This window comes from Rhinoraja longicauda, chromosome 18, assembly GCF_053455715.1.
Source record: "Rhinoraja longicauda isolate Sanriku21f chromosome 18, sRhiLon1.1, whole genome shotgun sequence".
NCBI classification, from domain to species: domain Eukaryota; kingdom Metazoa; phylum Chordata; class Chondrichthyes; order Rajiformes; family Arhynchobatidae; genus Rhinoraja; species Rhinoraja longicauda.
Genome location: NC_135970.1, coordinates 42,595,610 through 42,606,029, shown reverse-complemented (window position 1 = coordinate 42,606,029; position 10,420 = coordinate 42,595,610). Strand labels below are relative to the sequence as shown.

Genomic DNA, 10,420 nt, shown 5'->3' with positions numbered 1-10,420 from the left:
CAAAAGCTGGGTGATTATTCCAATTTATTTAGCAGAGAGCATAAAGTCAATATATGATTAGCCTTTAGCAGGCAAACACAACAGCCCATCAGCAATTAACCTCCATTGATTAAAAATATAATACCCTGCAAATAACCGTGGACAGTGCAGAGTTTACTCAATCCCAACGTCAATCTTGCAGCATGAAGTTGGCCCGTCAGCCGTGTCTTACAACACCAGGGTCCCCGGCTGAGTGCTGGCTCCATTGCCTCTCATGTGCAGGCCAACGTCACTCCCCCAGTCATGTTGGAGACCACTGATGGACCACTGATGTACCACTGATGGACCACTGATGGACCACTGGTGGACAACTGGTGGACAACTGATGGACCACTGATGGACCACTGGTGGACAACTGGTGGACAACTGATGGACCACTGATGGACCACTGATTGGCCACTGGTGGACCACTGATGGACCACTGATGGACCACTGATGGACCACTGGTGGACCACTGGTGGATCAGCCCTCTGGTGGACCACTGATGGACCACTGGTGGACCAGCCCTCTGGTGGACCACTGATGGACCACTGATGGACCACTGGTGGACCACTGATGGACCACTGATGGACCACTGATGGACCAGCCCTCTGGTGGACCACTGATGGACCACTGATGGACCACTGATGGACCAGCCCTCTGGTGGACCACTGATGGACCACTGATAGACCAGCCCTCTGATGGACAACTGATGTACCACTGGTGGACCAGCCCTCTGATGGACAACTGATGTACCACTGATGGACCACTGATGGACCACTGATGGACCACTGGTGGACCACTGGTGGACCACTGGTGGACCACTGATGGACCAGCCCTCTGGTGGACCACTGATGGATCACTGATGGACCACTGGTGGACCACTGGTGGACCACTGATGGACCAGCCCTCTGATGGACCACTGATGGACCAGCCCTCTGATGGACCACTGATGGACCAGCCCTCTGGTGGACCACTGATGGACCAGCCCTCTGATGGACCACTGATGGACCAGCCTCCTGCTGCCAATTCCGCAGCTCAGCACATCTCACCTGTACTTTAGGAAAATAACTGCAGATGCTCGTACAAATCAAAGGTATCACAAAATACCAGAGTAACTCAGCAGGTCAGGCAGCATCTCTGGAGAGAAGGAATGGGTGACGTTTCGGGTCGAGACCCTTCTTCAGACTGATGTCCAATAGGAGATTGCTCGAGGGGTAGCATTGTACAGTACGGCACCTTATTTGTCACACGTGCCGAGGTACAGTGAAATGCATTTTTGTACATAGTTCAGCACAAGTATCACTGTACATAAGCACTTAGATACACGTTAGCTTAGCATTGCAGATACAGTATGTGTCTTGCAGCAGTACACAGATACAGAGTCGCCAGTCTGACATAATTTCCAAGTCCCAGTTGTTGTAAGTGCAGGGGTCTTGATCTGACCACGAAGGCCTGTTGTCCTGGCGGCGTTGCAGGGTCGGCCTGGCCAAGCGTAGCCGCGGTGCCCTCTGCCGCTGCTCCACCACTGTAGGCCGCGTGCGGTCCACGCTCTCGGCCTGTTGGAGCGGCGCCCGGTCCAGCCCAGCCGAGTATTGTCCCTTGCCCAACCCTTCCATTCTCCAATAGGAGGTTGCTCGTGCAAAGTCAGCGAGGGGTAGTCTTCTCCCTTGCCCGACCCCTTCCCTCTCCAATAACTTTAGAAGGTTGACCTCACTGAAACTTGTAGAATAGTGAAAGGCACAGATAGAGTGGATGTGGAGAGGATGTTTCCACTGGTGGGGGAGTCTAGGACCGGAGGTCATAGTCTCGGAATTAAAGGGCACTCTTTTAGGAAGGAGGTGAGAAGGAACTTCTTTAGTCAGAGGGTGGTTAATCTGTGGAACTCATTGCCACAGAGGGCAGTGGAGGCCAAGTCAGTGGATATTTTTATAGCAGAAATAAACAAATTGTTGATTAGAACGGGTGTCAGGGGTTATGGGGTGAAGGCAGGAAAATGGGATTAGGAGGCAGAGATCAGCCATGATTGAATGGCGGAGTGGACTCGATGGGCCGAATGGCCTGATTCCACTCCTGTAACTTGTGAAGGTGTTTGGTTTTAATCCATTGGGTGCAGCGACTTTATGACTCAATGCATGGGGTTGGAATCAAGAATCCGCAGCCAATGAGAGCCGGGGGGGGGGGGGGGGGGGGGTGTGGGGGGGGCGATTGTCCCTCAGAATGCTGAGTCAGGGATCCATCACTGAGTTCCAAAGTTTCCATGTGCATCTTTTTAATTTAAAGATAACTTCACGTTGGAATGCAGTGATGCAGAGAGATAATGACGCCGATGGAGAAAGTGGAGAGAGGGACAGCAGACATCTGAGCAGAGTGGCCTCACTGCACGCGGAGACCATGAGCAAGAAGGCACCCAAGTACTTCCCTTCCCTCTACGACACCAACAGCAACTCGTCCCCTCTCAACGGCTTCAACATCTGGAAGAACCTCTTCCCGGCCCAGGAGATCGCAGAGAACAAGCCCACCAAGGCTTGCCTGTGGCCACGGGGGTTGGCGGAAAACGCCTACGAGCCCCTGAAGTTCTTCTCTCCGCCGGCAGGGGGAGACTCTGCCTGGAGCGAGCTGGACGAGATCTGTGAGCTGGACATCAGGCTGAAGGAAATGGAGCTCCTCACGCTAACTGGAGATGGGTTCGACCTGCGGAGATGTGAGTTCTGGTGGTGGAGTCACGTGGTGCCGAGAAAAACAGGGGGTCCTTTGGCCCAGCGTGTCCATGCCGGAAATAGGCACGGTAAAGCCGGAGTAACTCAGTGGGTCAGGCAGCATCTCTGGAGACATGACCAGAGGTGACGTGTCAGGTTGAGGCCCTTCTTCGGGCTGAGGGTCAGGAGAACAGGAATCGAGAGATATATAGAAGGTGCAGAGGACAAATGAATGAAAGATAGGCAAAAGAGAGGTGGAGCCCACAATGGTCCATTGTTGGCTGTGGGGAAGGTGATAACGAGTTATAGAGACAGTGAAACTCAACAGGAGGAGAGTGAAACTAGTGCAACGTCTATAGTGGGGAGGGACGGAGAGAGCGGGGTGCTAGGGTGACTTTGTCTACATTGATCCCATTTGCCCACGTTAAGTCCGTATCCTTTTATGCCCTTTATCTATCTTAATGCCTCTAAAATGTTGTGATTGTATCTTCCACCACCTCCTCTGGCAGCCCGTTCCAGATATCAGTTTGTCTTGGCAGCTGAGATGAGATGACTTTACCTTGGTATCGTGTATGATACAGACATATTGTGGATCAACTGTAATGTTCCCCATTACAGGAAGGGTGTGTACAAAGGAACTGCAGATGCAGGTTTACATCAAAGATAGACACAAAATGCTGGAGTAACTCAGCTCGTCAGGCAGTATCTCTGGAGATAAGGAATAGATGATGTTTCAGTCTGAGTCTGAAGAAAGGTCTCGACTCGAAACGTCACCTATTTCTTTTCTCCAGCGATGCTGCCTGACCCGCTGAGTTACTCCAGCACATGAAGGATGTGAATGCTTTGGAAAGGGTGCAAAAGAGTGCACCAGACCGAGGCCTGAATTAGAGGATATCAGCTATAGGGAGAGTTGGATAGCTTATTTTGGAGCATGGGAGTTGAAGGGAGCCCTGACTGAAATATATAAACTATGAGAAAATCAGAACCATGGTGGTAATGTCACAGACTGGAGGGTCTTGCTTCAATGTGAGAGGGGAAACATTTAAAGGAGATTTGTGTGAGTAGTGAGTACCTGGAATGTACTGCCAGGCAGCATCTCGGGAGAGAAGGAATGGGTGGCGTTTCATGTCGAGACCCTTCTTCATCTTGTTATGTTGTTGGTCCTTCGGGTTGGAAGATGACCATGACTTCACTTTCAGTTGGAGGATTGGTGACTGTGGGTCCGGAAGTGACTGGTGAGGCCAATCCGGGCCCGGAAGGCACGCCCACACGTAGGACACAAGTGGATGGGTGTGCAGTGGAAGTGGAGGTAGCCCGGGCCTTGCGCGCGGTGCGTTTCCTCTGGGCCTCTGCAGTGCGTCTGTTCTCTGCTGCACGGGCTCCTGTGGTGAGCTCGCTACGCCAGGTTGGATGGTCCAGAGCAAGAGACTCCCAAGTGCTGAGGTTGATGTCCAAGTCTTTGAGGGACACTTTGAGGCAGTCCTTAAACCGTTTCTTCTGTCCTCCTACTGAGCGCTTGCCCTGACACAGTTCTCCATACAGAAGCTGTTTCAGCAGTCGACTCTCGGGCATTCTGACGACATGGCCTGCCCATCTGGCTTGGGCTTTCCGTAGGAGGGTGTGGACGCTGGGGATTCCGGCCCGTTCCAAGATCTTCATCTACCTTCAATTTAAACCAGCATCTGCACTTCTTTCCTACACGCACTGCCAGGGGTGGTTTTAGTTCGACTTTTCGAACTACTGCATGGAAAGAGGCCCTTCGGCCCACCGAGTCCATGCCGACCAGCGTTCACTCGTGCACTAGTTCTGTTCCACACTCTGGGGCCAATTAACCTACAAACCTGCACGTCTTTGGAGTGTGGGAGGAAACCGGAGATCCCGGAGAAAACTCACGCGGTCACGGGGAGAACGTACAAACTCCGTACAGACAGCACCTGTAGTCAGGATCGAACCTGGGTCTCTGGCGCTGTGAGGCAGTATCTCTTTCCTTGATCTCAGCCCCTTTGATCTCTCGTTTTCACACCTTAGAGGTACGAGAAATACCTATCGTTTCCCTCCCCCGACTCTCAGTCTGAAGAAGTCTTGCCCCGAAACATCACCCCTTCCCTCCAGAGATGCTGCCTGTCCCGCTGAGTTACTCCAGCATTTTGTGTGTGTTGAGGGTGAGGACAGGTGCTGCTTTGCTACGAACATTCACCATTACTGCTGCACCATGGTTGTGGCGTTTGTGAGGCTCTCAGACGGACAGGTGGATATGCAGGGAATGGAGGGACATGGACCATATGCAGGCACAGGAGATCAGTTTAGCTCGACATCACGTTCGGCATCATGTTCGGTGGAAGAGAGTGTTGGCAGAGGGATATTGGTTGTGTCTCTGTTCCACTAGGTGGAGGATATTGTTAATAGTGAATGTTCGCAGCAAAGCAGAAGTCCTCACCCTCAATAGACACAAAATGATGGAGTAACTCAGCGGGTCAGGCAGCATCTGTGGAGAACATGGATAGGTGACGTTTCACAGAGTGCTGGAGTAACTCAGCGGGTCAGGCAGCATCTGTGGAGAACATGGATAGGTGACGTTTCACAGAGTGCTGGAGTAACTCAGCGGGTCAGGCAGCATCTGTGGAGAACATGGATAGGTGACGTTTCACAGAGTGCTGGAGTAACTCAGCGGGTCAGGCAGCAACTCTGGATAGAAGGGGTGAGGTTTCGGGTCGAGACCTTTCTTCAAACTGAGAGTCAGGGGAGAGGGAAGGGTAAGGTGTGAAAACGAGAGATCAAAGGGGATGAGATCGAGGAAAATGTAGAATGGATCATTGTAAGTTAGTGGGAGGTGACAACAAGGCATAGAGTGTAAAATCTAATCAGGAGGACAATCAAACTGGTCGGAGAACTACGCTCAACAACATCTCTTGTAGCTCCTCTCGCTCTCTCTACGTGAAGGTGCAGCCATGGGCACTTGCATGGGTCCCAGCCATGCCTGCCTTTATGTAGGGCACATCGAACAGTCCTTGCCAGACATACACTGGCCCATTCCCCCCGACTCTATCTCCTCGACACCAACGACTGCAAGGGTGCCTCCTGTACCCACAGAACCTCATCAAGCAAGGACTTCACTAACCTCACCACTAACTTCCACCCTGCCCTCAAATGCACCTGAACTATCTCTGACACCTCTCTCCACTTTCCTGACCTCTCTGTCTATCAGAAGACAGAATATCAACGATGCCTACGACAAACCTTCCACTCCCACCACTCTGTGTGTAAATAAACCTACCCACAGATCGCCTTTAAACTTTGGCCCTCAAACATTAAAGTCGGCTTTTGACATTTCATAGTCATAGACTCACACAGTGTGGAAACAGGCCCTTCGGCCCAACATGCCCATGCAGACCAGCATCTACACAAGTCCCACCTGCCTGAGGCCCCTCTCCCTCTAAACCTATCCTATCCACGCACCGAATGTTTATTAAATGCTGTGATAGTCCCTGCCACAACCACCTCCACCAGCAGCCATGCATCCACCAGCCTTTGTAGAAAAACGTTACCCCTCAAGTTCATGTAATCTCCCCCCCCCCCCCCCCCCCCCCACCTTAAACTATGTATGTCCTCTGGTTCTCGAGCCTGCTTTCCCAGCCTAAAAGGAAGGCTGTGTGCCTACCCGATCTATGACCCTCGACATTTTATACACCTCCATCAGGTCACCCCTCAATCTCTGACGCTCCAGAGAAAACAACCTGTTTGCCAATCTCTCATGATAGCTAATGCCCTTTAATGCAGGCAATGTTAAAATGCAGCTCAATGTCACCAGTTGAGCCTAATCTTTGCATGTCCAAAGGTCAATGGCAGGTTCTTAGGGCTTGCCAGAATTTCCCTGCAGGTTCTGGGCAGCTGATTTTATTCCTTGCTCCATGGGTGCTGACTGACCTACTGAGTATTTCTCTACTTTTATTTCAGATTTGTGGGTGGCGTAGTGGTAGAGTTGCTGCCGTACAGCGCCAGAGACCCGGGATCAATCCTGACTATGGGTGCTTGTCTGTACGGAGTTTGTACGTTCTCCCATGTGGGTTTTCTTCAGGTGTTCTGGTTTCCTCCCACCCTACAAAGACAAACCAGATTGATCCCTGGGATGGCAGGACTTTCATATGAAGAAAGACTGGATAGACTGGGCTTGTACTCGCTGGAATTTAGAAGACTGAGGGGGGATCTTATTGAAACATATAAAATTCTTAAGGGGTTGGAGAGGCTAGATGCGGGAAGATTGTTCCCGATGTTGGGGAAGTCCAGAACCAGGGGTCACAGTTTAAGGATAAGGGGGAAGTCTTTTAGGACCGAGATGAGAAAACATTTCTTCACACAGAGAGTGGTGAGTCTGTGGAATTCTCTGCCACAGAAGGTAGTTGAGGCCAGTTCATTGGCTATATTTAAGAGGGAGTTAGATGTGGCCCTTGTGGCTAAAGGGATCAGGGGGTATGGAGAGAAGGCAGGTACAGGTTACTGAGCTGGATGATCAGCCATGATCATATTGAATGGCGGTGCAGGCTCGAAGGGCCGAATGGCCTACTCCTGCACCTATTTTCTATGTTTCTAAACAAGTTTGTAGGTTAATTGGCTTTGGTAAAATTGTAAATTGTGCCTAGTGTGTGTGGCATAGTGTCAATGTGTGGGGACAACTGGTCGGCACGACTCAGTGGGCTGAAGGGCCTGTTTCCGCGCTGTATCTCTAATCTAAACTAAACTAAACTCCAAGGTGTTTTACCCAGCATCGCATGGAGGTACACGACAAAAAGCTCAAAAGCAGATTGTTTAGCTTACCTCGTTTAAGTACAGCACAGGAACAGGCCCTTCAGCCCACAATGTTCGTGTCAAACATAATGCGGAGATATTGGGGTCCAAGTCCACAACTTCCTGACAAGTGGCAACACAAGTAGATCGAGTGGCAAAGAAGGCAGATAGATGGCGTGCTTGCCTTCACTCAACGAGCCATTGAGTAAAAGAGGTAGAAAAGACTCAGCTTTGGTTAGGACGCTTTCAGAGTATTGTGGGCAGTTCTGTTCATCCCAGCACACAGAGGATGAAAGAAATAGGAAGAGTACAGAGGAGGTTTGCCAGAATGATGCCTGGGTTAGAGGGTATTTGCTACCATGAGAGGGATTGGACAGTCTTGGATTGCTTTCTCTGGAATACCGGTTGTTGGGAGACTATCACAAGTATATAAAATCATGAGGCGGCATAGATAGGGTGGACAGTCAGAACCTTAAACTCAGGATCAAAGAGTGGCGGGCATAGATCAGAGGGACAACGTTTAAAGGAAGATCGACACAAAATGCTGCAGTAACTCAGCGGGACAGGCAGCATCTCTGGAGAGAAGGAATGGGTGACGTTTTGGGTCGAGACCCTTCTTCAGACAAAGTTTAAAGATGTGTGGGGCAGGCTTTTTTACACAGAGATTGGTGGGTGCCTGGTACACGTTGCCAAGTGTGGTGGTGGAGGCAGATATAGTCTGGGGTTATGGGGAGAAGGCAGGAGAATGGGGTTAGGAGGGAGAGATACATCAGCCATGGTTGAATGGTGGAGTAGACTTGATGGCCAAATGGCCTAATTCTACTATTCTTACGACAGGATACGATAGTGGCATTTATGAGCCTTTTGAATAATCACATGGACATACAGGGAATGGAGGAATATGGATTATGTGCAGGAAGATAAGAGTTGGTTTTGGCATCATGATGGGCACATTGTGGGCCGAAGGGCCTGTTCCACTGCTGTACTGTTCTATGTTTTATAACTAATCCCATCAATGGCACCAGAAACCTCCTCCGATCCTCCCTCATCTCCTCGCCCCTCCATGTCAATTTAACCTCATGAGCCTCACCCTGTTCAACCCATTCTACATAGCGACATCAAGCTCTGCTTGCCAGAGTCCTTCCCACCCTCTCACTGTGCAAACCCACACATATGAAGGCTCTTCACTGTTGCAATCCCTACAGCTCAAGACCCTGAATCTGCTTTTCAACAGATAAGTTTTTAAAGATGCTGAAAGATGAGAAGATGCAAGATATCAAGGCAGCCAAGGAGAAGAAGCTTCAGATCTTAAAGGACAAGGCAAAGAAATGGTAGTCTCTCCATTGTGCAGGAGAATGGAGATCTTAACGCCTTCAAGGATAATCCACCAAACTGCGATCAAAGATGTTTAATGTGGGGGCTGATATACAAAACATTAAGTTGGACTGAATTACTAGGTTTCTTTTCTGATTTGCAAACAATGCCTCACTGACTGCCAAATTCACTAAATAAGACATTTCAATGTAGTTACACAACCTGAGCCAGATTGATTTGCACATCATTTAAACCACTTCCATTGGCAAACACCCTTGTTGGATCATGCCGGGTGTACAATGCCACTGGCTTTTCCATTTCTCAGAGGCATTGTCACCACAGAGGGATTACCTTTATCCTCCCTTTATCCGGTTCAGATTACACGCCAGGGTTGTCAACTCTGTTGCAAGTTTAGTTCTTGATATCTTTCTTGCCTTGTCTCAATCTGTTCCTAACGTTTTTTTTATAACTAATTTAGAGCCGAGGGAAAACGTTATTTAAAAAAAATTCCCTTACTTGCTTCTCTCAAGTTGTGTCGGTGCCTTCAGGGTTAATCTTCGATTCCAGGGAACTCCAGGGTAACGGTGAAGACTTATGCATGGAGACACTTTGTAGTGGGACCCATGGGGTGGGGTTGATGGGAGGAGAGGTGGCAGTGTGGTAAACCTGCAAAATAACTTGAATGCTACCTAATGAAACCCTATTCTGTACCAATCCATGGAAATCATGCTTAATCTAGCATACCTCCCTCTCTCCCCATTTCCCCAACCCCTGCCCCAGACTACTGAAGGACATTGAGTCAATGTGAAAACACTTGGGGAAATGATAGGAGATTGTTTCTGCCTTCATTCTTTCAACGAGTCATCCTTTGCTCTGGCAGTATGATAAAAGATTCATGTTTATCATTCCCTCATGTTTTTACAGTAGCCTTTAGTTACTCAGATTGGGATAAAGGCTTCTAGATGTTGATGGATGTCTGGCAGAAGGCATCTCATCTCTTTCTCGAAATAGTCGTTTCCATTTACACGTTACAGCGACTGAATGTGTTTGTTTCAAATGATGTCCTTGTATAGTGCTCCCCTTTGAGTGTGCATTGAAATGTCTACCCATTCAATCCATCCCCCCATCCACAAAGCTCACGTGCATTACCTCAGCATTTCAGACATCCTTGTAATCCTTGAAAACAGTGTTTTCAAAATTTTAGTTGGCAAATTTAGCCCAGTGTTTGGAGCGATAAAACGCAAAGGCAAGCTCTGGCCATAAGGGGTCGCTGTTAAACACAGCTGGGAACATCTGGAAAAGACATCAGGGTTGTGGTCTTCTGATGTTACTCGTACATGGATATTGGCTGTTGGTTGGACTTGGCTCTTGGCATTCTGTCCCTTGGTGGACAGGGGCACAGAGATTAAGTTACCAGGACTAGTGCCAGGAGATGCAGGTTCAAATCCCAACCTGGGAGCTAGCTATTTTAAATCCAATTGACAAAATAAATCTATAAATTGACAAACCTAATATCAGTGAACTTCATGGTGGATGTGTCAAAAACCCATCCGTCTCCCTCAAGTTGTTTAAGCAAGAAATTTCAATCCTTACCTGATCTTCCAAAC

General features: G+C 49.3%; 1 protein-coding gene across 1 annotated transcript in view; it reads left to right on the top strand.

The window, feature by feature from the left end:
* The first annotated feature begins 2,412 nt into the window (after positions 1–2,412).
* Positions 2,413–10,420, top strand: part of LOC144602186 (uncharacterized protein C11orf91 homolog) — an 11,992-nt gene continuing 3,984 nt past the window's right edge. The window contains exons 1-2 of the mRNA XM_078414922.1: positions 2,413–2,722; positions 8,734–8,819. Of these exons, the coding sequence (XP_078271048.1) occupies positions 2,413–2,722; positions 8,734–8,819 (396 nt within the window). The remainder of the gene's footprint in view (positions 2,723–8,733; positions 8,820–10,420) is intronic.